This window comes from Podarcis melisellensis (genome assembly GCF_964234715.1).
Source record: "Podarcis melisellensis genome assembly, chromosome: 3".
Classification (NCBI taxonomy): domain Eukaryota; kingdom Metazoa; phylum Chordata; class Lepidosauria; order Squamata; family Lacertidae; genus Podarcis; species Podarcis melisellensis.
In genome coordinates, this window is record NC_138530.1 from 72782587 (window position 1) to 72807840 (window position 25254).

Here is a 25254-nt window from a genome sequence, read left to right on the forward strand (position 1 = left end):
ATTGATCTGTATAAGCTATGACACTGTTACGTAGCATTGGGCTTGACGTTTCTTCTATGATCACTTGTGGGCATGGCTGAAGGGTGAGATTTTTGGCTTGGAAGATGCAGTGGCTTGAGCTAAGCAGGTGTATGCCCCCTAGAGGCTTCTGCATGCGGTGACTTTACAAACTTCTTAAAGAAAGGACCTTGCTCAGGATCCATGTCAGTTTATGGAAGGTGGGAGCTGCCTGGGTCAAATGGGTCAAATTTTGTGCATGCGCTGGAAAACAGAATGGAAGTTTACATGAGTAAGGGACCAAGTTGGCATGTGCATGATCTTCACAAGTAAATGATATTTAAAATATACTAAGGTATATTTTATATAAGTATGAGTATATAATATATAAGTACAAGCCATAGACAGGATACTTACAAAGCAGTGCAGATGTAGTAGTTTTAATCATTTAGCAACAGTTAAGATATTTGGGTATGAGCTTGTGGACATTACCCCCCACCTTACCAGTGTCACCTCTCCAGTGCAAATTCTCTTTCCCTTTCTATACAGCCTTAGCTGCGATTTAGTATTGCATCTGCACCAGCATGAACCAATACTGTTCTCATAATCTGGGTTTGAACAGCATTTGCAAACCTTTAAGGAGAAAGCTTGTTAGGATTAACCATACAAACACAATACTAAACAATGGATAATGCTGGGAATGTCACACTGGACAGGAGAGAAGCCTAAGTCTTCATACCCAAGCTCTTAAGAGGTTGGCCCCATTATGTCTCAACCAGGCTCAAGTATGTTTTGATTGGTTTCAAGGATAGGTAGAGTGCATTTGCGAGAGGGGCTGTTAATCACCTTGAATCAAAATATTTCTGTGAACCTGGAACTCTTGGTGTGCAACGTGCTTAAACTGAACCCTGATACACTCCATTGCTTGTATTAAAAGTATCAAACATTTGGCTGTTCATCATTTTCAGTTCACAGGTTCACATGCGTTTTGTGTCTCATTATTGCAGAAAATTGTTTGAAATTTACCTTTATGACTTTATTTGAGGCCTTGAACTGGAACAGTAATACTGTTCTCTCTGGTGAGCTGTTAAAATAAATTGATTTTGTTTAATGCTATGGAGTAGTTTGCAGAAAGTACCCATTTGTTTTATCAGAGCTAATAGATTATGTCCCCTTCTGGTCCTTTTATTCTCTGTTTCTCTTTGCTAAATTTATAGCTAATTTTTTATTATTAAATTTCAATACAGTACAACCCTTCATCCGAGGATCATAGGATGGTTTACAATATAAAAACACAAAAATATGTAACATAATAGCAAACTAAATAATACCCACCTTGCCCCAGTTTAAAGACTATAGGTTGTTTAATTAGCCAAAGCCTGGGAGAAGAGGAGAATGTTTTCCACTGACATCTAAAGATAATGTAATGAAGGTGCCAGGTGAATCTCCCTGGGGAGAGCATTCCGCAAACTAGAATCTGCTTGTATTGATGCAAACCAGCATTCACTCACTTGGGACTAAGCCTTATTACATTCAGCAGAACTTACTTCTGAGTAAATTTTCATTGGAATGGCCTTTCTATCCTGTTGGCATACACGGGATCAGCCTGCACAAAAGCTATAGCCCAGCCTTGCTATAGAGATTCTTGCAACTTTTTCACCAACAGTTATGTTGGCTCATTTATTAAGCCATCCATTTATACCATTCAAGCAGCAGTAATCTGCCTTCGCGTTAATCTTGGAACTAAAGTGCTTTACTTTACTGTTCATATATCGCTTCAGTGGTGGCTGAACTGTTTGTCTTCATGGCATCTTGGCAATTTGGTTTAAACACCAAATGAGAGAGTTTGCATTTAGATCAAAGAGACCCATAAAGCTCATCAGGACTCATACCTGTGATGGCCTGCTTTTTTGACTTGTTCAGCCAGGGTGTGGTGACCAAGTGGTAAAATAGTTACCTCTTTCTGTGTTTGAATGTATGCAGTGGTTTCATCCGAAAGCTGCTTGAGAGAATCCTTTGATGACCTGCAAAGCAAGTTGGCAGACTGTAGACTTCTCTCTCAAGAAGAATCCATCTCAAAAGTCACCCTCCCCCTTTTAATTCAGGATGCTGAAATTAAAAGTCAGTAATAGGTGGACTGGACAGATTGCTATCATGTTTTGAATATTAGAAAGCCACTTTAGTTATCATGTTATTATGTGCCATTGCCACTTAATGAAACGAGGAGCAGCATTCCTGAAATAATGTCTGTGGTATGCTCAGTTCTACTCTAAGACTGTTATGAAGTTGCATCCAAATCATTGCACTCTCTAGACCGGGGGGGGGGGCAGGACCTGTGACCCTCCAGATGTTGTAATCCCAACCTGTGATCATGGGCTATTCCGCCTCTGTCTGGTCAGATAGTTGAGAGTCCAACAACATCTGCCAGTTCATCAGCTCCCCATCCCTGATCTAGGTCAATACAAACTGTTGCTTTATAAAGCCCTTGTTTTATTTCATTATGTTTTGTTTCTTCTCTTTCAGGCTTTTGTCGAGGCACAAAATAAGATAACAGTACCCTTTCTTGAGCAGTGTGCTGTCCGGGGACTATTTAAAGAGCAAATGACAGAACTCTATGACTACCCCAAGTATAGTTGTCATTTCAAGAAAGGAAAAAGGTATGTAAAGGACTGTGTGTGCCTTTGGATTATTGCAGGATGGTTTATAGCCAGACATTTTGTAGTGGGGGTATCATAAATTATGTGCTAAGCGTTCACACCAAGTGATTCTCAGGTCAAATACACACACACACACACACACACACACACACACACACACAGAGAGAGAGAGAGAGTTTCTACTAATTAAATATTGAGCCAAGAAAATCAACAGCCAGCCTGCCAAAAAAATAAAATAAACTCATGACCAACTGCTGTAATAATTAAGGAAAATGCAGAAATCCTACCTTTTGTTTTGTCAAGCAGTGAAAGAGGACATGTCTGTTTCTGTGACTTTTCAGCCCTATTCTTGCCTTTGCTTACATTTACTAGAATACTGGAAGTGAGAGAAGGTTTACTAATACTTACTGAGCAATTGCTTACTGCTTCTCCATTTTCCTTAATATAGAGTCAGAAAAGGGTTTTTTGTTTTTTTTGTTGTGTGTGTGTGTGTTTTAATGAAAGCCGAAAATTCAGGAAAAGGCCTAGAGGAGGCATGGTTCCCTTCAGATGATGATGGATTGTCCAAGCCTGCTTCCCCAGTTGTTGGTGATATTGAGAGTTGTAGTTCTTTATCATCAGAACAACACCTTGTTGGCTACTCCTGGCTTAGAATATCCCTGGCAGTAATTAAAGGCCTGGCTTAGAATTAAAGGTCTGAAGCAGAAAAGGACAAAAAACCAGTACACTAAAATATCTATTTAAGATTACTCAGTTCACTAGTCCTTCATCACATATCTTGTGATCCGCTGCTTAGAGCCAGAATTGGAGCCCAACTAGGTCATGAGCTCTTAAAGGCTGCACTGTTGTCCATAGGCTCTTGCCCATTGTTTATCTCTCACCATCTGTCCTACGGTGCTACACTACTTCAGAGAAACCTTTGGGCAGAACAAGGCATTAACTAGAGTTCAGATGACATGCCAAGGCAAACCATGGTTTAGCCCTGGGTAGCGTGGCAGCAGGAGGAATTGGGAAAGGAACACAGCAGTTGTGATATCCTCTCCAGAAACCCACACATTTGCTTGTTTACATTAATGCTAAGCCAGGTGATGGCTTATGCTTAAACTGGTTCAGCAGCATTGAAGAATATTTCATAAAAGTTGTTTACAAGTGGCAGTTTGGAACCTTTTTTTTTTTTAGTTGAACTTGAATGGTTGCCTGTGTATATGGCGATAGTGCATTTGCCAGTCTGCATATATTTTGGGTTGTTATAGCTAAGCTAGCAAAATCTCTACAAAAGTGAGAGGTTTAGACTTACTACAGGGATTGGGAAACTTGTGGCCGCACTGCTTTTGTTGGACTAGAGCTTCTGTCATCACTGATGGTTGGCCACACCGCATGATGGGAATTGTAGTCCACCTGCTCCCCATTCCTGGTTTACTGGCATGATTAAACTTGGTTTACCATGTGGGTGACACTTCATACAAACAGTTTCCTATACAGAAAGGTATGCCTGTGGTTTGTCCTTGTGGCAACCATGTCATTGGTATTATGTGTTCAGGGCCTTAGACTTACTTCCTTAAGGGGCTTCTCTTATGCATGGAAATGCCAAACTGCTGCAGTATGACATTCAGATGAAGAAGAGGATTTGTGTTCCATTTTTTTAAGTAAGTGCATGGCTGAGAAATCTTAATGATTTGTCTCATTACATACTGCAGTAATGTCAAAAGCTCTAACTGTTATAATGAACTATTTAACATAACTTGTGAATTGCTAATTGAATCTGATGTTGACTTAATGCAACCTGATGGGTGAAATTGTGTGCTAAATTACTGAAATGAGGCATTTTTCCATCAGGAAAAAGCTGCTTTCCTCTGTTATATAAATCTGCCACTCCTCTTGAAAGTCTTAGCCTGCATAATTCTGTATTCAGTCTCATACTATAGTTGAAAATAAACCCCCCAAAATAATTATATCATTTATTCTAGGTATTTTCACTTTTATAATTCTGGACTTCAGAATCAACGAGTATTATATGTGCAAGATTCCTTGGATGCTGATGCCAAAGTATTTTTGGACCCAAATAAACTTTCTGATGATGGCACTGTGGCTCTGCGAGGTCAGTGTAGCAGATTTTTCGAAAATGCATCATTTTGGAAGCCAACAGAAAATTTCTCTGTTTTGAGTTATACACATCTACGTGTGAAAATATTAAATTCTGGAAAACGTAAAACATGCTTTGAGCTGCTGCCTATATGGTGGAGGCAAGTGTTAGAAGCATAAACTATGAAAGTAAAGTTTGTAACTAACGTAAACTAATACACGGCGTGTTCTTAATCACCAGGTTATGCATTCAGTGAAGATGGCGAATATTTTGCATATGGCTTGAGTTCCAGTGGGTCAGATTGGGTAACAATTAAATTTATGAAAGTGGATGGTACTGAAGAACTGGCAGACACACTGGAGATGGTAAAATTCAGTTGTATGGCTTGGACCCATGATGGCAAAGGCATGTTCTACAACTGCTACCCAAAGCAAGATGGGAAAAGTGATGGTGAGTGGCATACAATCACCCGTCTCATCCTCAGGCCTTTATAGCCTTTATTAACTTTAGAATCCTTTATCTCATTACTAGCTCTGCGTCCTTCTTGTGGGTGTTTTGGGTCAGGGTTTCCCAAACTTGAGTCTCCAACTGTTTTTGCACTTAGATTCCCATAATCCCTCATCACTGGTACTGCTAGCTAGGGGTGAAGGGAGTTGTAGTCCAAAGCAGCAGGAGACCCCAGTTTGCTAATGCTAATGGGACAGGTTGGTTAGAGCCAGTATCTCTCAGTTGCTTAGTTTCTTTGGCTCATGGGACTTCTTATTCTGCCTGTCCGCCTGTCCACAAAATGCTGTCAAGTTTCAAGCCAAAGTAACATCTCACTTCCTTGACAGGGAATATTACATATTGCTGGAAGCTAAGCATAACATTTTACACAGACCAAAAATAAAAATACAGTAACTTTAGCAACGTATCTCAAATTATGTAAAGAACATATTATTCCAAATGTGTTATATTTATGCAAAGAAAAATAATGCATGGAATAATAGGAATAAAAATTATCCTTGTAGATATTATCTAGCTTCTTGATCGTAAGGACTAGTATTTCCAGAAGACATATGAGTTATTAAATCTGGTTCTGCTACCTTGTCAAATAAGAAGCTTCTAATATGTTAAGGTTTTGAAACTTTCAGGTTGTTAGAACTAATAACAAGTCACAACTTACATACCTGTAATTAAATATGTTGATTGCCCCAGGCACTGAGACGTCGACAAACTTGCACCAGAAGTTGTACTATCATGTCCTGGGAACTGACCAATCAAAGGATGTTTTATGTGCTGAATTTCCTCATGAGCCAAAATGGATGGGTGGAGCTGAGGTATGGTGCATCTCACCTTCTTTGAAACTCAGTAGATAATAAAAGTGAAAAGTTGGTTATAGGCCCAATCCTTTGTTGTTAAATAAGGTTTCTCGCTGCCTCTTTTTACCTCTATTGCACTACCTAGGACCAATATATAACACATTATTTTAAATATGTGAAAATGGTGACTCGGTATATTGGTGAGAACTCATTTTGACTTCTTCTACAATGAATTTTTGTGGTGATCAGTTTTCAGTAAGAGCCCTCCTACACACACTCCTTCCATTTTTCTCCAACTTAACAAAATAATTTCTGTTCTCAGCCATTGTTCCTTTGATGTGATGCTATTGTAGTACCACTTTAAAAAAAAAAAACTTGAAAGGGCATTGACCACAATGAAAACAATATTAAAAAGAAAACTATGTTTGCTATGCACTGGACACACACATTTTCAGCTTTAAGAATATGGTGGAATTAACATTTGTAGAATTTTAAAACATGTTTTTTAACTTCGTTACTGTCAGATAATGCTTATAAACTTATTACAGTGGAACCTCAGTTTTCGATCATCTCCGTTGACAAACATTTCAAAACTTGAAAGCCGTAAACCCAAAAGTAAATGCTTCCGTTTATGTGCACACCTTGGAAGTCGAACTTCCGAGGCAGCTTCCGTTTTGAGTTTTCCGTATCAATTTTTCCGTTTTGAGGCTTTCTATTGAGTTTTTGAATGTTTCGTAACTCGAATGGTCTTTGGGAACGGATTACATTCGAAAACAGATGTTCCACTGTATTTCTGTAAGTTGTACACACTTCCATATATTTGCTGTGGGAAACTAGTGATAACTGTGATGTATTCACCACAAACACATTTGCCACATCAAGGTCTCCTTAATCCAAGTCCACCTTCAATCCACCGTACTATAACAGCCCCTCTATGGCAGGGATGGGGAACCTATGGTCCTCCTAATGCAGTTAATTTCATGAGAGTGAAATCAACTTTTGTGCTTTTGGGTCTCTTGATTGGAACCGGCAATGTGTCCAGGATTTGGATTGTTTTTGATATGGGTGTTTCTGTCCATGTGCTGCAGCAGTCCCTTCTGCATGCAGGTGAGTGGTTTGTGCAAAAACATTTTTCTGCATGAATCCTCTCTGTTGGTTGGATTTCAAACAAGTATGCTTAGGTTCATGGCCTGACAATCTGATCCTGCATGTGCTTACTCATAAGTAAGTCTCACTGAATTCAGGAGATTGTAGTGTTAGTGTAGCATGATGGTGTTTTGACGTACAAAACACATTTCACCATCAAACTTAGGGAGTATGCCTCATTTTGCTATATAAAACGAGGTCATAAATCTGTAGTGACAGAAGCTCATAAACTTCTCAAGGTGCTTGTTTGTCTGAGGAAATTAATAACTTTTGATTACATATCTGCAGGAGGCTTCTTACACCCAGCATCTGTTGTTAATTAAAAGCATTTACCAGCTTTGCCTGCTGTTTACAATAATTTATGACTTTCCCCCCCTCTTACTGCTGTCAGTTTCTGGCAAATGACCTTGTGAAAATAGTTTTTAAAAGCCCACAGGATGCACAAACCTATATGATTTTGCTACCTTTAAATATCTAATATATTCCTTTTATTGTAGTGGGGTCGAGTTTTATACCTTTAGAAACATTTAGCCCATCCAATCCTATGTAAATGTTGTTAAAAGTTGCTTCTTGGTTTCTTGTATTTATTTATCATTTTGAACAATATGCAGGTTGAGTAACAAATATTGAGCCAACGTGAAAGGAGACAGTTTTGTCTTCCAAACGTTTAGAAATTAAGAGAGGTGGCTTAGGAAGGAGTTACCAAAAGAGTTAACAAAGGAGTTAACAAAAGCCATCCCCTTGTTTCCTCATTAAAATTAGCATTTCTTCTCTTAAAGCTGATAATCCAACTAATTTATACTTGGAGTAGGCCGAGTGAAATCAATGGGCTGGATTCAGCCATCCTATTTTGCTAGTGGAAGCCAGCACAAGGACTCCTGCTAGTGCAACAGGACTTCCCTCCCCCCCATGTCACCCCATAGCTCCCCCAGATATAGTTTGGAGAGGTGGGAGATCCCTGCTCCCAGAAGAGCATGCAGGAGGCAAGCAGAAATACCTGTGCTGATCCTTAGTGCTACATTGAATTCCACCTAATGGAATTAAGTTACTTGGCAGTATCCAACATGCCTCATCAGCAGAAGGATTTTTACTTGTACAACAGGATTTCCCCCTGTGTACACCCTATAACCTCCCTAAATCTCCCCTGGAGGATGAGGGAATCCCTGGAACAGATTTAGGTTGAATTTGAAGGGAGGAATGGGTGGGGGGGAGAGAGATCCCATTGCACAAGTGGAAATATTTGCACTGGTACAGTGGTACCTTGGTAGTCGAACGGCTTGGTTCCGAACAAATCAACTCCTGAACGCCACAAACCCAGAAGTGAGTGTTCCAGTTTGCGAACATTTTTTGGAAGCCAGATGTCCAACATGGCTTCCACGGCTTCCGATTGAGTGCAGGAAGCTCCTGCAGCCAATAGGAAGCCACGCCTTGCTTTTTGAATGGTTTCGGGAGTCGAACGGACTTCCGGAATGGATTAAGTTTGAGAACCAAGGTGCCACCATATGTGTTACTCACCACTACTTTGAATACACCCCTAATATCCATCAGTTTCAATGGGCCTACCAAGTATGACAAACATTAGATGTCATGTCTAAGACAGGGTTGCCTAGTGTTTAGTCGGTCAGATTATTGCTGGGGAGACATAAGGAGGAATTCAGTGTCATGCCCTTCTGATTGTTCCTTCAGCACAAGCATGTCAGCTTGCCATGGGGAATGATCCCTGTCTCCTCTCCCTGTGTACTGTTCTGGGGGGTTCTCCTGACAACCACAGAGCCAATTTTGGGGGGTGCATGGAGTGGGGGAAGCCCTGTTGCACAAGCAGAAGTCCTGGTGCAGGGCTTCCACTGCCATGTCTCATTCAATGAATCCTGCGTCAAGGTTCACTTGGCTGTGACACTCACTGGGTGACGCTGGGCCAGTCGCTATATCTTATCCTTGTTGTGAGGGTGCAAGGGAGGGAGCAGAAAGAGAACAGTGTACACCTCATTAAGCTCCTTGGATGAAAGGTAGGGTGTTAATGTGATAGGTAAATGAAAGAAAGAAACCAGGCCAAACTCTCGCACTTCTTCCTTTAGCATGGTGCTTCTACATTTCAGAGAAGGAACTAAATTTCATTCCATTGGCAGCCATCCAAGGCACGCCCCCCCCCCCAGCCTCATCCTCCGTCCCTGTTCCAAAGCAAATGTTCTGTGTCTGTATTTGCATCAATTCTAACTAAAACCAGAAATGTTATGGCCCTGGTTTCCCCCTATACACTATATCCAGAATTTAGAATGGAAGCAGAGGGAGCAAATTTGTGGCAGTTCCCAGAAGAGGGCACTATAGAATAATGATTTGAAGCCATGTGTGGGTTATCTGAGTTAAGTGAGGAAAGCAGTGATGATTTTAAATGGACCTGTGCTGCACACATTGTTAGAACCAAGTTCCCATGCTTGGGGTAATAGAAGAAATGCCATCAAAAGTATCAAATTAGGAGATAGATGATAGATAGATAGATAGATAGATAGATAGATAGATAGATAGATAGATAGATAGATAGATGATAGATAGATATTGCATTCCGCACTCCCTTCAAAAATAACCGGTGAATACAACAGCAGTATGCTTCAGAAGCATTTTAAAGGTTTCTGTTGCAAAACTGATTTCACTTTCAGCTAGAGGCACTTACCGGCTGCACAACCTAGATGAGCTGACCTGAAGGATCACCTTTATGCTTTTGCTCAAAACAAAGACCAGTAATCAGAACAAGAACTGCTGCAGTATCTCGATTGTAATGTTCTGTGGGATTTGCAGCAGTTGAAGTCTGGCACGAGCTGCTGTGAAGCACTGGAATCTTCACAAACATCCTGAGTCCTGGAGACTGAAAACAGGCAACAGGCTGGAGGAAGGGAGATTACCAAGGGCCCACTATTATTTAAATGTGTTTATTTGCAAGGGCCTTTTTATCTGTCTCGTGTTTGGAGGTATGTCTGACCTTTGGGGCAGGGATTATGAGAATCACTAGTTTTTATTCTCTGAAGATCATTTTGTATTTCATGGTGCCCGTGGCAGTTTTTTTAGATTTCTAACTGTGCCTGCCCCTGGGACCAAAAATTTAGGGGAATCACTGTGATAATTACTGAGCAGGCAACCGTGCTCTGACATATTTTATGGTAGGAAACAGCTCGCGGCTTAAATAGCATGACTTCTTGGTAGTTCTGAATTCCAGGATCTATCTTAAAAATGTGGCCACAGGGCTTCCTGCCTAGCATAATTGGAACGGCTATTTTATAAAGGAACGTGATCTTCCCAGTTATGCTTTATGGAGAGTGTAGCACCCAATACTATACACCTGCTTCATTTGACTGCATTATGTGCTAATTACTGCTTTCCTCTTGGAAAACATGATAGCGTTTGAGTAGGAACCAGCATTGCTACTGAGTTTAATGCATGGTTGAAGTGTTTGGTGCCCTCCATATGTTGTTGGACTCAGACTCCCATCATCCCCAGCTGACTAGCATGGCCAGTGGTCAGGAACGATGGGAGTTGTGGCCCATCAACATCTGGAGGGCCGTAGCTTCCCATTCCTAGTTTAATGGTTTTGATAAATTAAGATTAATACAAATACAGGAGTTGGCAAGAGTGGTGGCAGTGGCTGTGTACACCTGCAAGGAAGTAATTAATAAGGTACAGTGGTTAGAAAGTGCGCACAGGTTTTGGGCATATGGATTCAATTAGTTCTGCGTATAAGCAGCTACAGGCTCTTGCAAAAAAGAAAGGTTTTTAATTGATTGGTTTCTCTTTCTCAAGAGCACTGGTTAAAAAACAGACCAGAAGACAAGGGAGCGTTGTATTATATCAGGGAATTTCATTCCAAGAGACAGTGGTTATGAATTCCAAAAACAAAAGGGACCCCCCCAATACTAATTTTGTATTTCAGAAAAAAGACCCAGATTGGCACTAAAAAAATACTATAAAAACCAAAGGGATGGAGAAAACAGTATAATTTCAGTTCTTCCACTGAAATTGATAGGATATTTAATTTAATCCTTCCCCTGAATCAAACTACATTTAATTTGGGACCTGAGTGACTCTGAAACCTGTGGACAGAATACTGCTTCAGCATAGCATGAAATGCAAATTGACAGGGGTGACCATCCAGCCCCACAGAGACAAAAAAGCACATTGCTGGGCCAGCGGCTGGCAGGTGAAGCAGGAAAGAGGCTATTCTGTCTCACATTGCACCCTCTCTCTCTCTCTCTCTCTCTCTCTCTCTCTCTCACACACACACACACACACACACACACTCACTCTCACATACATACAGACATATATTTGTCTTTATTTTTCTCCAGTAAAATATCTGATGGTGTAGTTCTTGAATGCAGCTGTCAATAATGTTTTGCCTTAATACTCTTGAATTCCTTTGAGTTTTGCAATGCATTGATGTAAAGACAGCTGTAGCAATGAAGACAGACTTAATTGGCACCCTACCCGTAATGTGTGTTGGGAAATTAGATTAAGAATGTGTTCTGGGAATCGCATTAAGCAAACTATGATCAACTATTCACCAGTCCAGCGGGGAATGTTGAGAAGCTCATTAGATATGCTCAAAATTGCTGCTGTCAGGGGCTCTTGTTTGCCATCATGCAAAATAAAGTTTCAAAGATTGCTTTTGCTTTGATGGAGTGAAGGCAGTAGAGATTCTCAAGTTTGTAGTATATTGACATTAACTCAAAATGTTGGGTACTAGACGGGGAAGGTGCAATGGTTAACCACCTCCTTGGCCTTCAAAAGGTTCCAGGCTTAATCCATGGCATCTTCAGGTAAGGATGGGAAAGAGCAGCTTTTATTCAGTGCAGATGATACTAAGGTATATGGACCAATGTGTGTCTTGATATGAAGCTTCTTTGAAAGATGGAACCCATGGAGAGAAGAGGTCTAAGGGTTTGAAAGAACTCTATATTTTAATGCTGGAAATGGTTTTGTTTTATACGTGTAATTCCCCCCATCAGCAATTAATTTTTTAATTTTTTAAAAAAAGATATAAAGCTTCTTTGGGACAGAATTCAACTAACAAGCCCCACCAGCAATAGCCTGTGTAAGAACTTCTGGTGCAGTGGGACTTGGGCCCCATCTCCTCTCCCCTCGCACCCATCTCAAATTGGTTCTGAGGGAGTCTGGAGAGGATAGGCGGAGTTATCTGCCTAGCACCAAGTTGAATTCCACCCTGGATGCAATAATAATAATAATACCCCGCCCATCTGACTGGGTTTCCTCAGCCACTCTGGGCGGCTTTCAACATTTTCAACAGAACATTAAAAACAGAATAAAACTCCAAACATTAACAACTTCCCTAAACAGGGAAGGCTATCCATGCGCCACTTCCCCCCATGGCAGTTTGGGTTGGTACCCCGCCATCTGGGAACCCTAGCAGTCTGTGCTGGGTTCATAGTAAGTTTGCTTTTGAAATTGTGCAGCGGGTTCTAGCCACTGGCTTTAATAGAATTGAAGTGTGTTTTTATTTATATGGTTTCTAAACTGCCGTTCATCAAGGAGATCCCATGGTGGTTCACACATCTCTACAGCTAAAAACTCAAAATAATGTAACAACATTGTAACATAAAATTAAGACCAAATAAAGGGTATTTTAAAAAAATATCCAGTCAATTGAACAAAGCAAAGAAAGATGCCAGGAATTGTCCTTGGGACCTTCTGCATGCAGAGCATGTTTTGACTCTTGAGCTTCTCTCTACAAATATACAAAACAGATATTCTTTGCTTTTGTATTTTAATTGTGTAAAAATCCAAGCTATCAAAGCCACACACGCAGCAATAACGACAAACACTACCAACAATGGCAGAGGGAGGGGAAGGGGAAGAATTAGGACATGGCTTTAAAATATTTGCACCTGCTGATCATCTAAAAATTTGTATTTAAGTGTTCATATAATTAATTTAGGATGCTTTCTGTAGAGTGAATATATTTAATAAAGATCTGCCAGTATAATTTTTGACACTGTCTGCTGTCACTTTGCATTTAGCACAACATCATCAGCTTGGCACGACTTTCCATAATATAAGGGCTTCATAGATGAGAGGGATTTAAAATTAGTTTGGCTTTAATTTCAGGCAGTTGTGCCTCTATCAAAATATACTGGGTTGCTGCTTTTCAGAATGTACTGTTGAGTCAAAACACCGAATTTGACATTTGCTTCACATTTTGTATGTGTCTGAGACATGGAGCAGATTTGAAGGACTAGTCGAATTTGTGGCCCTCTAGATGTTGATAGGCTTGAATTCCCATCACCCCTTTACAATTGGCCATGTTAGTAACGTCTGGAAGATCACAGGTTCCAACACATCTGTACAAAGCATATCAGTAGTCCTACATATGTTTGTAACTTTATAATTTGACACACCTGTTTTGCTTTTGGTTTGTAAAATGCTTTGGGGGGGGGGGGAACAAACCTTTCTGAGTATTGTTAGTAACTTTTTGTTTGGTGCATGTCAATATTTATGTTGCATTCATTGTGATACATTTTAGGTATCTGATGATGGGCAGTATGCCTTGCTGTCCATACGAGAAGGATGTGATCCAGTTAACAGGCTGTGGTACTGTAATCTACAGAAGGAATCAAATGGGATAACTGGTAAGAGGCTGCTTTCCTCATGTCAAAGTAAAATGACTTCTTTCCGAATACATTGCAAGTTAACAGTATAACAGTAAGTTACAAATCTTGTACGAAGAATAAAAACATGGGTATGTTCCTAGTGGCTGCTTGAGCTGCCCTCTTCTCCAGCCAGTATTTGTTAAACAGAGAAACCACACATTCTTTCCTTAGGCTGCATACGGGACTTGTCTTTAACAGTCACATTCTGGATTGCTACAAATTTTCCTTCTGTCGTTGTAGGATTATTCAAGCATACGAAGGGGTAGCTTGGTACATATTCCACCCTATGTGACTCGGTCTGCACTGAAGGTTGGGCCCAAGTCAGGTAGCTGAGTTGAGTCCCTGGATGCACATGTATTACACCTGTGCTGAGCAACTGATAGTCAGTGCAGTTGGCCAGCTGACCATGCTCACGGTCTCAGCAATAACATTTACAGCCCTGAACAACTTGGGGCCAAGTTACTTGAAATACCTCCCCCCCCCCCCTATAGACCTGTAAGACAGCATGGCCAATAGTCAGGGAGGACTGGAGCTGTAATCCAGCAACATTTGAATTCCCCACCCCTGCTACAGAATTTACCCCTTCTCTTAGAATGCTTGCATTCGAAGCAATAAACTGTTCTTGGGATTTGTAGATTTTTCTCTTTCCCCCTTTGCTTTCATCATATTATTTGCTTGCTGCAGAAGAAGCCTTTCTGAATTTGTCTATGCATGTATGTTCCATTTTCAAAATTGCATTTATGGCTGCCACTGTAGACTACTTCCCCTCCCCCCGATCTGAAGTTCCATCAACTTATGTGATTAAATAACTCCCTACTACAACCTGAATCGTAGAATTGTAGAGTTAGAAGGGACCCCAACGGTCATCTAGTCCATATATTTCTCGCTCTCCTAAGGCAACGATCCCTTGCGACGTCATCTAGCGGGCTCAGGGGACAGCCCATCATATATTATACTGATAGATATAATCAGTGAGAAGACTTTAACCACTGAACTTGATTCAGAGCATACTTTCAGTGTAGGCTTGAAAACATAGATAACTTGTTCCGTGTAAGACCAAAACAAAAAACCATTGAGCCTCTACTGTATATTTGCATCTTTTTGTATCATAATTTGATTTCCTCCTAAGAACATTTCTAACCTTAGATAGAACTGCATGAGAAAAAATACGTGGGAGAAGGATGTGGAATATTATCCAAGTCATTTCCTCAATCTGTCCCTTTTTTCTCAATGGGGATTTAAAACCCAATTCTAAAATAAGCTTTATTTCTGTCATGCTGTGCACATGATAGCTAATTTAAAAATCAGTACCTCTCATACGTTTAATTCATCACCTTTCCTCATCTTTTCTTTAGAGCAATCCCTTTATACATTTTCACGATTGCCAAAAGTTTTTGTGTGTGTGTCTGAGCACAACTGTAAGCAATGAGTAACTTCAACTTTGCTTTCTTTTTTTTAATGACTGTTCAGGTTGATATCAAGGACCACAGTTGACTTCTGAACTTAAGAGTGAGACTGACAAATCCATTCATTTTCATACTAAATTTAGATCCTGCCTTTTCTCCAAGGAGCTCAAGGCAACTTCATAGTTCTCTTTCTGCCTCCCATTCAACTAGAGCCAGGGCCTTTTCGGCTGCGGCTCCAACCTGGTGGAATGCTCTGTCACAAGAGACAAGGGCCCTGCAGGACTTGACATCTTTCCGTAGGGCCTGCAAGACAGAGCTGTTCCGCCAGGCCTTTGGTTAGGGCGCAGCCTGACTCCCTCCTCTGGCAACCTTTACAAAACTTTATGGCTGCCATCAATCTTGATTTTAATTAATTTTTATAATGTTTTTATAATGTCGCACTATTTTGGTGTTGTTAGCCGCCCTGAGCCCGGCTTCGGCTGGGGAGGGCGGGATATAAATAAAATTTATTATTATTATTATTATTATTATTATTATTATTATTATTATTATTATCCTCACAGCAACCCTGTGAAGTGGGTTATACTGAGAGTCGCCCAAAATCATCCAGTGAGTTTCATGATGGAGTGGGAATTTGAACCCTGGTCTTCCAGGTCCTAGTCTGAGACTCTGGTTCTGCATTTAAAATGTGGAAGACTGGTGTGAGTGCAACTTGTACTTCTGTTTCCTTTGTTTACCTGTAAAATTTGGAATAGCTCTAAAGGAAGCTGAAGTCTTCCGGATGATGTTGGACTCCCATCATCCTTAACCATTAGCTGGAAGCTGAAGCCCAGCAACCTGCTGGGGGGTAAGGATAATAATAATAATAGTAATAATATCTTTATTGTCAATGTACAACCTGTGTACAATGAAATTAACCAAGCCTCCCCCCCCCCCAAACACTCAATCTCATTGCACTCTGTGTGCTTGTCGCACAACACACCAACCCCAAAAGTCAGTTGCACTATATTATTTTCCGTTCAGCAGCCTAACAGCCCACAGATAGAAACTGTTTTTTAGCCTGTTGGTACGACTGATTATACTTCTATATCTCCTGCCCGAGGGTCGAACATTAAAGAGGTGTGAATCGTCCCTGAGAATTATTCTCACTCTCCTAAAGCAACGATCCCTTGCGATGTCATCTAGCGGGCTCAGGGGACAGCCCATGATATCATGTGCTGTGTTCACCACCCTCTGTAAAGACTTTGTCTGTGGCTGTCAAGCTATTGTACCACACTGTGATACAATATGAGAGGACATTTTCTATTGTGGACCGGTAGAAGGAGGTAAATCAATTGTTTAACATTGTTCTTTCACAAGACCCTGAGAAAATGAAGTTTCTGTTGGGCCTTCCTAACCACCTGAGTTATATTGTTTTTCCAAGTGAGGTCTTCACTAAGGTAAACTCCCAGGAATTTAAAGGAAGAGACTGTCTCCACACAACCCCGCAATATATAACGGGGCTATTTCCCCTCTCTTCCTCCGATAACTTCTGTCTGCCCTAAAGTACTTCAGACTGTTAGCTTTTAAGTTGACTTCCAGTCAAACGTTTCTGGCCTTTGATGTGGCCAGAAAAGATGAAGTCAGCACCACTGGACTTTGGGTGAGAGTCAAGATGAATGTTCAGCATCTATTCTACCATTCTCCTACTAAGCCACAAGGAAGAAGGTGCTGCATCCCAGAGAATGCTGGTGCTTACACTGTACATTAAAGTGAAAACTTTACTAACTCTACCAAAACAATAGGCATAGCTGTTGTTTGTTAATTGAGACATACCAAGCCATGATTAGCCAAGCCATAGTTTGTAAACCCACATTACACTACAGTTCCTTGCCCCCTTTTCTTTTTCAGCTTATCACACACTGTGGTTTGTCAATTCGGGCATCACGCCAAACCAAAGTAAAGCATAATTAATCATGGATTGACATGATGGCTGAATTAGCCCAACACGATCCTGACCCAACAGAAATGCCTGTTGTTTTCTTAGTGTCATGCATTGTAATATCGCTGAGCATTGGCAGTACCAAAAAATATCAACAGTAGTAGCAAGTATTGGCAACGGCATTTCTGATTCACATTGAAATAAAGGGTAAAAGTAAAAAGATTCCTTGTGTTAGTAATTATTGTTAATTTCTTTGGGTTATTTAATATTTTAGCCCATATTTATAGAAAAGTCAATACTGCACAGTGTATCTGTAGGTTGAGTAATTTCACTGTTGTGAGTAGATCTTTCTGCATACTGATGATCTCAAATCCTAAAAAGCTCACAGTAATTATTTTTTTACACAAAGAACCAACAGAGACGTGATTTTCCCTTTGCTTAACCCATATTAAGAGTTTATGATTACTGACAGGATCTCGCCACTCCCTATATACCATATTTTTCGCCCTATAGGATGCACTTTTTCCCCTCCAAAAATGAAGGGGAAATGTGTGTGCACCCTATAGGGCAAATACAGGCTTCAGGAAGCTCTGCACAACCCTCCGGAGCCAAGCTGCGCCAGGCTCCGGATGGCCGCGCAGAGCTTCCTGTGCGACCCTCGGGAGCCCGGCACCAAGCTGCGCCTGGCTCTGGGGGGTTGCGCAGAGCTGCCTGCGCTCCCGGGCTTCGCGCAGCTGTCCGCAAGCCTGGGGAGACCGGCGCGGCTCCCTAGGCTTGCGGATAACAGGCTGTTCTGGGGTCGGGGGAAGCTCGGGCTTCCCTCGCGCCAGCCCCGTGCCTGGGGGGGAAATAAATTTTTTTCTTTATCCCCCCCCCCCGAAAAAAAACTAGGTGCATCCTATAGGGCGGTGCATCCTATGGGGCGAAAAATACGGTATATTGATTGTATATAAGTCTTATATTCCAATGCTGGTTTAGTAACCGGATTTGTAATGGCTTTTAGTCAAATACAATAAATGATTGATTGATTGAAGTCTTATGTGAACTAGATTCAAATTAAAAGGAAGCAGATGTTAAAAGGTAGGAAGATAGAGATGGGAATCTAATCTGTTTAACGTCTTGGTTACGATGCTTTCATTTGATAGCCTCTCTGAAAAAATGCTGATATTTTAAACATAGATCAATTAGCAAAGTCTTTGGGCATTCTCTAAACTGGATTAATAAGCATCTAAAATATACTCTGTGATTAGGTATTAGGTTTTTGTATATTTATCCATTGGAACATGCAAATGTACCATCAGATGGTTACCACTGAGTGAGTTAATTATACCCATAGACCCTTGACTTAACAGCATCATTGAGTGCAAGGGTGTGAGTCTCCATAGTCTTTATACTCTGCTGAAAACATCCTATATTCTGGGCAGCCCATTTCCCTTATGAAGATTTTTTAATATATAATTTATTGCTATGAGTTAGGATGCTGCCTTATAGCAAGTCAGGCCTTTGGCCCATCTAAGTCAGTATTGTCTGCACTGACTGGCAGCATCTTTCAGACTGGGAGTCTTTGTGTCTGCCATGCCTTGCCTGCTTAGCAAAGCTGTCTTGGCTCTTTTGCCTTTTAAATTGTTGGAAGGGAATGGAAGGGTGTCCACCATTAAAAGCTCCAGGCAAGTGTGACATTTTATTAGTTCTACTGTAGAGGAGGCAGCTGTGTCTTGTCTGTTCACTGATCCTTGATGTGCCTGGGATCTGCGAAGTTGACTCATTCTGTCTCCGGTAGAAAAAGGATTTGACTCCTGAGATTAGGCTGTGCGCCTTTTAACTCACTGTCTGCTAAAGCAGCGTGAAATTTAGTTGTAACCCCCCACCCCCAAACAGCCGTCGTATGCTAGATGTTAAAACGCCTAGCCAAAGGAGAAACAACCATCAGTCAAATTTCTTAACCCTGAATCGCAAGAGAGTGAAGTTTAACTCTGCATCTTGAAATATGGGAAGTCAAAATCCGTGCCTTTCATGGGATGCCCTGGACCTGAAACGAAAGTGAATCCCCACCACGATACTTCTGTAATGGCTGCTGCCATCTGGGTTGTTGTTGTTTTTTTGTCTGCTTCAGAAGGCTGCAGCTCAGTGTAGAGCAAAGCTGTTTCACAAGCACAGCAGCCCAGGTTCAGTCTCTGGGGTCACGAGCTAAGAAGAATCAAGTCACATCTGCCTTTGAAGAGCTGATGCCAAGCGAAGTGCCCTGTACCTTGTGTCTGACTCAGAATAAGGAAGCATCCGACGCTGCCGAACTTGTTTTTAACAGCATGTTCTCTTTCTTACTGGCCTGAGAAGAAGAGGTGTAAATCTTCCCCACTCTCCTCTCTGCAGTGTGTTCTGTTCAGCTTTCTTCATTCATCCTCTGTGTTATCTGCCTTTCATTGCAGGCTTCTGGCAGTAGCTCAGCGCCAGAGTACGGGCTGCTAGACAATCTGCAGCATCTTTTCAAACACCTTCTCACTCTGCATGATGTGTGACCCATCACACACACACATTTGCATTCCTTCCAGTGAGAGATTCTGCTGCCGGAATTCTTTTCAACACAGCAGCCTCTTTTGTTTTCTGTCTTCTGTAGGGAGATACAGTACCTTGGCAACTTTATGTGTTAACAATTTCTGCTATCAGGCAGAGCAATCTGTCTGGTTAACTTTTCTGAGAAACTGTGCCCCATGTGCTCGCTCACTCTCTTCACCCTCCAGCTTCCTGTTGCTCCTTTTGCTTAGCAGTGGAATGGCTGTGAAAGGCCTGCAGAGGGAGAAAGCAAAGCTGTCCTGCGTGGGGTACGTTGGGGCATCTGAAAATTCCTTATATAGCTTTTGATTTTGAAAACCTTTTCATCTGAGAACTGAGAACTATCTTAACAGTTGTGTGAGGCATCACACACTGGTGATGGTGGGGGGGGGGTGTACAGCTATTCAAAAAGTGCCGCCTCTGTTTCACAGGCCAATCCTTGGTTTACAAAAGTAGGGCAACAACTTCGGCCAAGTTCTCTGATGGATAAAATCTTTGGTCCCTGGAGGGGACTTAACCTGCACTGCCGATCCTTCAGTGAGCACTGGTTGACTCCTATGATTCAGTACACTTGATTTTTGTTTGGGAACCTGGCTTGCATGCGAGTTAAGATCTGAACCAACTATGGTCTGCTGTATTCAGAGGCAACAGCAGACAGTGCTTTGCTGCTAGGTGGAAGCAGAAGCTTCTAATCTCTCCTGTTTGGGGACAAGTAGGAGGTAGCACACAAGCCCAAGGCTAGTTGCTACTCGTGTCAACATGGTTTGACGGATTGTCTGAATGCGGCTGTCTCCACTCCAAGCAACATTAGGCAAGGAAGCTCTTTGCTGTCATGCACAGTATGATAAGATTTCAGAAATGCTGATAGACAGAATAAGATTAATTATTACTTCAGCATATTTGCATGTGTCAGGACTAATTAGTATGTTCCTTTTTATTAAGTTGCAAAGGAGTGCAAGGAGATGTTGAGTTATACTTGACATTTCTGTGCCATACATGATTATGGACACATATGCTTCTGAAAAGGAACACAATTATTGTTTCTGGAGCAAAAGAGCATTAACATACATTCTAATCCTTGTAAGGTTTTCCGTATTGTCCTGTTGCTGTCAAAATCACATTTTATTTTGTTACTTTTTCAATTGCCCTGGACTCTTTTGTGAGGAAAGGTGGGGATAGATGATGATGATGACTGAGGATTTTGCAAGACATCAGGTCTAGATGTGTGATTGAATGTGTGGTTAAATATTAGAATGAACAGGACATCCATAATGCAAGTCCTCCTTTCTTTAGAGCCAACAAGCTATGATTCTTGCAGGAAAAAGAATCTTGTGGGGTCAGAAGAACACTGAGTGGTAGTCAACCAAGTTACTCATGGTCATTAACTTATTGCCCTACTCTGAGTTAAAGTTAGTTGAATGCAGCCCATTGCTATTAAATATCCTCATCCCGTATACTTGGTTTTACAGTTGTAAGTGCTTTCCTTTTTCTCTTAATGTAGGTCTTCTGCACTGGGTGAAACTGATAGACAACTTTGATGCAGAATATGAATATGTCACCAATGAGGGAACTGTGTTCACCTTCAAGACAAACCGTCATGCTCCAAATTATCGACTAATTAACATTGATTTTAGTGACCCTGAGGAATCCAAGTGGAAAGTGCTGGTTCCTGAACATGGAAGAGATGTTCTGGGTAAGAATATTAAGTTACAAAGGAGAAAGAGAGGCCACGTACTAAATTTTGTAATAACTCAGAAGGACTTGCACCAACAGTCTCTAAAGTTTAAGAAATGTTGTGAGGCGGGATTGCAGGTTGTCTTTTAACAGCAGTTCTACAACCATGGCATATGAACGACAAACAAGTAGCGCACAGTGAAACAGAATAGTTGTTTTAAGTTGTATCTGACTAAGTAATACTCAGGGTAGGCCAGTGTGCTCAGAGTATGGCTTATCTGGATGGTGCAAAGATGGGGCAGTGGCGAGGCTGAAGTGATCTGGGTGCACCAAGAGAGCCAATCCTGTGTGCCTTCATAATCCCGACTTCACCGCTTCCCATCCAGGTAAGCAGCAGCAATGCTGGTGTTGGGAAGGTGTCCTTACAGCACCGCACCACCAGCTAATTCTCTTTTAGGCACTGTGGGGAAGAATCTTCCCCCACCCAGTTGCTAGATTCCTGTATACCAGAACTGCAGAAATTATTATACTCAAGTTGTGTGAGAGCGCTTTATTCCTAAAGAGCAACTTGTCCTGATGCTAACAGGCCAAGCTGCTGTTGCGTCACATTGCTTTAGTCTCTTCCCAGATTTGCCTTGGAAAGAAATAATTATATCAGAAGGCAGTTAATAATTTATCGCTCTGAAGGCTTTGCAGTCAAGTTAATTTTTGATTTTACCTGATAAAGATGACATATTAATGAAGTGCCTTCTGCAAAAACAAGATGTGTAAGAATTCAAAGGTTAAATGGTTACTTAGCATGAAGTGATTCATTGCCCTGTCTTAATCAGCACTTGACACCGCTGCTCTCAAATTCTAGATAGCGCAATGGTTGTAAACATTCTTCTTTAGCCCTTTTCTATGTTTATTTAAACACACAAACTAAGGCTTCTTTTTCTGGTTTTGCACTTTTAGGAGACAACTGAAGGCAGCCCTGTTTAGGGAAGCTTTTAATGTTTCATAGGTTATTGTATTTTAATATGTTGGAAGCCGCCCAGAGTGGCTGGGGAAACCCAGCCAGATGGGCGGGATATAAATATATTATTATTATTATTATTATTATTATTATTATTATTATTATTATTATTATTAAAACTACTCCTGTTCCACTATTTGGAAGTGCCTTGGGTGTTTTATATTGTGAAACCTTTCCCACATCTCAGGCAAAATAAACGCAAAGTACATAGGAATGGAAGGCCTACCAATCTGCAATCCAATCCTAAACATGTGTACTCAGAAACAGAGCCAACTGATGGCAGACCTAGGCCCCTAACCAAGCCAAAATTAATAGTGGCCAAATCCCATTTAAAACAGTGGAACTGATGTCTTCCATTAGTAGTTGTAGCTGTGTAGCTCTGATAAATCCACCGTATCCATTGTTGGGACTTACTCCTTAGTATGTTTAGGAATGAAGTTTTGGTCTTTGCTAAAAATGGGTTTTAAGACTGATTCACACTAAGATGTTTTGCTCCCTACTGGATCAGTCTTTGGTACGTTCATGTGGGCACACACTGCATGTGAACGGGAAAGTTGTAGCTACAGCCAGCAGCATCAGTTCATAGAAAGTCGCTGTAAGCCAGGTCAGGCCATTTCTCCATCTGTCCCAGTATTGTCTACTCTGAAGGGCAGTTGTCTGTCCATGATTTCCAGGAGAGGTCTTTCCCATCTCCTGTTCCCTGATCATTTAAGCTAGGAGTGCCAGGAATTGGAACTTCCTTCATGTAAGCCAAATGCTCTGCCACTGATCCATATAGTCTTTGCCCTGATCATGGAGGGCACTTCTCCAGCCCTTTTCATTGTGGGGAGTTCTGCTGACTACAGCCTGGCTGACACAAGATATTGTCCTCATACCTGAGGATTTGGGGAAGTGTTTGCATGTAAAGGATACGCCTTCTGTGAATCAGCCCTTGGTGAGAGTTTTCTATTAAGTGTCCATTGCCATGTTCCAATGGGGCAGGTATACCGTCAGTCTTGTAGTGGTCTTGATTCCTTTAACAGCCACTTGAGAAATCTAGCTTTGCATCATCATCTCCTGTTTTCTGTAGCCTGGGGCTGCCAGCTGCATCAACACAGAAGTATTACCTCCCCAATCCTCCTTTCCCCCCAAATAGCTTTGCTTAAATAACCATACACTGTTGTTATGCTTTATGGTAGCTACTGCTGCTGAACAGCATAATGTTTAGGCAAAAACTGCTCTCATTGATGAAAGTGTAGAAATGGCAAAAAGATATGCCAGTTTTCTCTTTCAGCTGACGCATTGTTATTTTTTTCCTACCCCAAAGCACAAAACAAGAGTTGAGTTATAAGGAGAGGTTTCACACAGAGTTGAGATAAATTTAGAATGCAATTCTGTGAATTGAGAAGCGGGGGGAACCACAGATTTTGAAAGGCAGCTCCAGGATATCTAAAATTCATGAAGGTCAGAATATTTGTTCCTTTTAGAGAGCTTTTTTTTTAAAAAAAGATGATTGGCATTATTTTCAGACATTCAACCTTGCTTTTTTATCTAAACACCTTAATACTAACAGAAGCTGTTAGAGAAGGCTCTGCCTGAATAAGCAGTGTTTTCTTGTTCTGCAGCATAATTTTTATTTGTGAGTTGCTTTTATCAATACAATTTGTGGCTAGAGATTAAAGCACATATTTTTGGCAGGTGTATCTGTATCCTTCCACTTGCCATTCAGGATTTCCATGCCCATGAAACTGGAACTCTCTGAAAATGAAGAGTCCCTGAATTCAGACAACCCCTTGTTCTTGTACTGCATCCTGTTCCAAGCCAACTTAGTTATTTGTCTGTCTCCCTGTGATAAATAAAATTGCCTTTAGGCAGGTTCTCCTGCTGTAAGTAAGGAGAGATATGGGCACGGTCACTGCAGTGATGTCCTGTGTTTAGAGCTTACAGTACTATAAAAAGAAGCAATTATTTCCTTTCCTTTCCCCCATTTTGTCATTGTAAAACAGCCTGTGTTTTTGTTTTACAATTCTTTTTTCTTTTTCTTTTGGTTGGTCTGGTGGGCAAAGAATGCTAGTTGAACTAAGCCAGAAATTACTGCAAAATGTTTTGTATGATAAGTTATTTATGGAATTGGTTGAAAAGAAAATGGGATAACTTGCTTCAGCAGTAGCAGTCTTTGAGTAAATAAGATGTGGTTATGTGATGCGGAATGTTCAATCTAACATTCTTAAATTAATAACCTGATTTGGCTGCCTACAGAGTCTTGAGGTTGAGTGGATAGTATATAAATTTTAAAAGAATTAAAGTTGTTAAGGTTCACTGGAGAATTAATGCTACCAAATCCTGAAGGGATCAGATTTGGGCCGTGACAGTGTGTGCTTCCTGTCTGAGAGATATGGTGCCCTCACCATCCATAGCCATGGTTAGCCATGTGAAGCGCAATGACGTTAACATTGCTTAATGTCAAGAAAGCCTCTTTAAGAGTGAACCCTGGTTAGTGCAAATCCTTATTGATGTAAGAGGCCAGGTGTGGTGAAGGGTTGTGGGTAAAATATTTTGACTTACCTTGCACTCCTTCACTCTCTGCCATGAGTAAGGGGTGCACCAAGAGTGCTAGGTATGTGTTATGTAGTCCCTCTGTGATATCAGTAATGCAGATCACAATGCATCTTTGCTTCAGTTGTTTTATGAGAGAACAGATGTAGGCTCTTTCTACATGCTGAGTATTCCCACAAGTTGTTAACTTTGCCGGACCCAGATGGGTTATCTGAAAGTTTCATTAATAACAATGTAGAATACATACAGACATTCTGCCATATGCTTGCTTACAAGCCAACATTTCATGTTCTTGCTTACGTAAAACAACTACTTT

At 41.1% G+C, this 25254-nt stretch overlaps 1 protein-coding gene and 1 long non-coding RNA gene across 2 annotated transcripts in view; one reads left to right on the plus strand and one right to left on the minus strand.

The window, feature by feature from the left end:
• The window catches only part of PREP (prolyl endopeptidase), a 66592-nt gene that overhangs the window by 5939 nt on the left and 35399 nt on the right, over positions 1-25254 (plus strand). The window contains exons 3-8 of the mRNA XM_081904623.1: positions 2521-2654; positions 4622-4752; positions 4978-5187; positions 5935-6056; positions 13711-13816; positions 21216-21407. Of these exons, the coding sequence (XP_081760749.1) occupies positions 2521-2654; positions 4622-4752; positions 4978-5187; positions 5935-6056; positions 13711-13816; positions 21216-21407 (895 nt within the window). The remainder of the gene's footprint in view (positions 1-2520; positions 2655-4621; positions 4753-4977; positions 5188-5934; positions 6057-13710; positions 13817-21215; positions 21408-25254) is intronic.
• On the minus strand, positions 1053-5955 carry LOC309366185. The gene is made up of 3 exons (XR_014166558.1): positions 5907-5955; positions 1955-2021; positions 1053-1081 (listed from the first exon to the last, which is right to left on the minus strand). It is a non-coding gene; the product is annotated as an uncharacterized lncRNA (long non-coding RNA).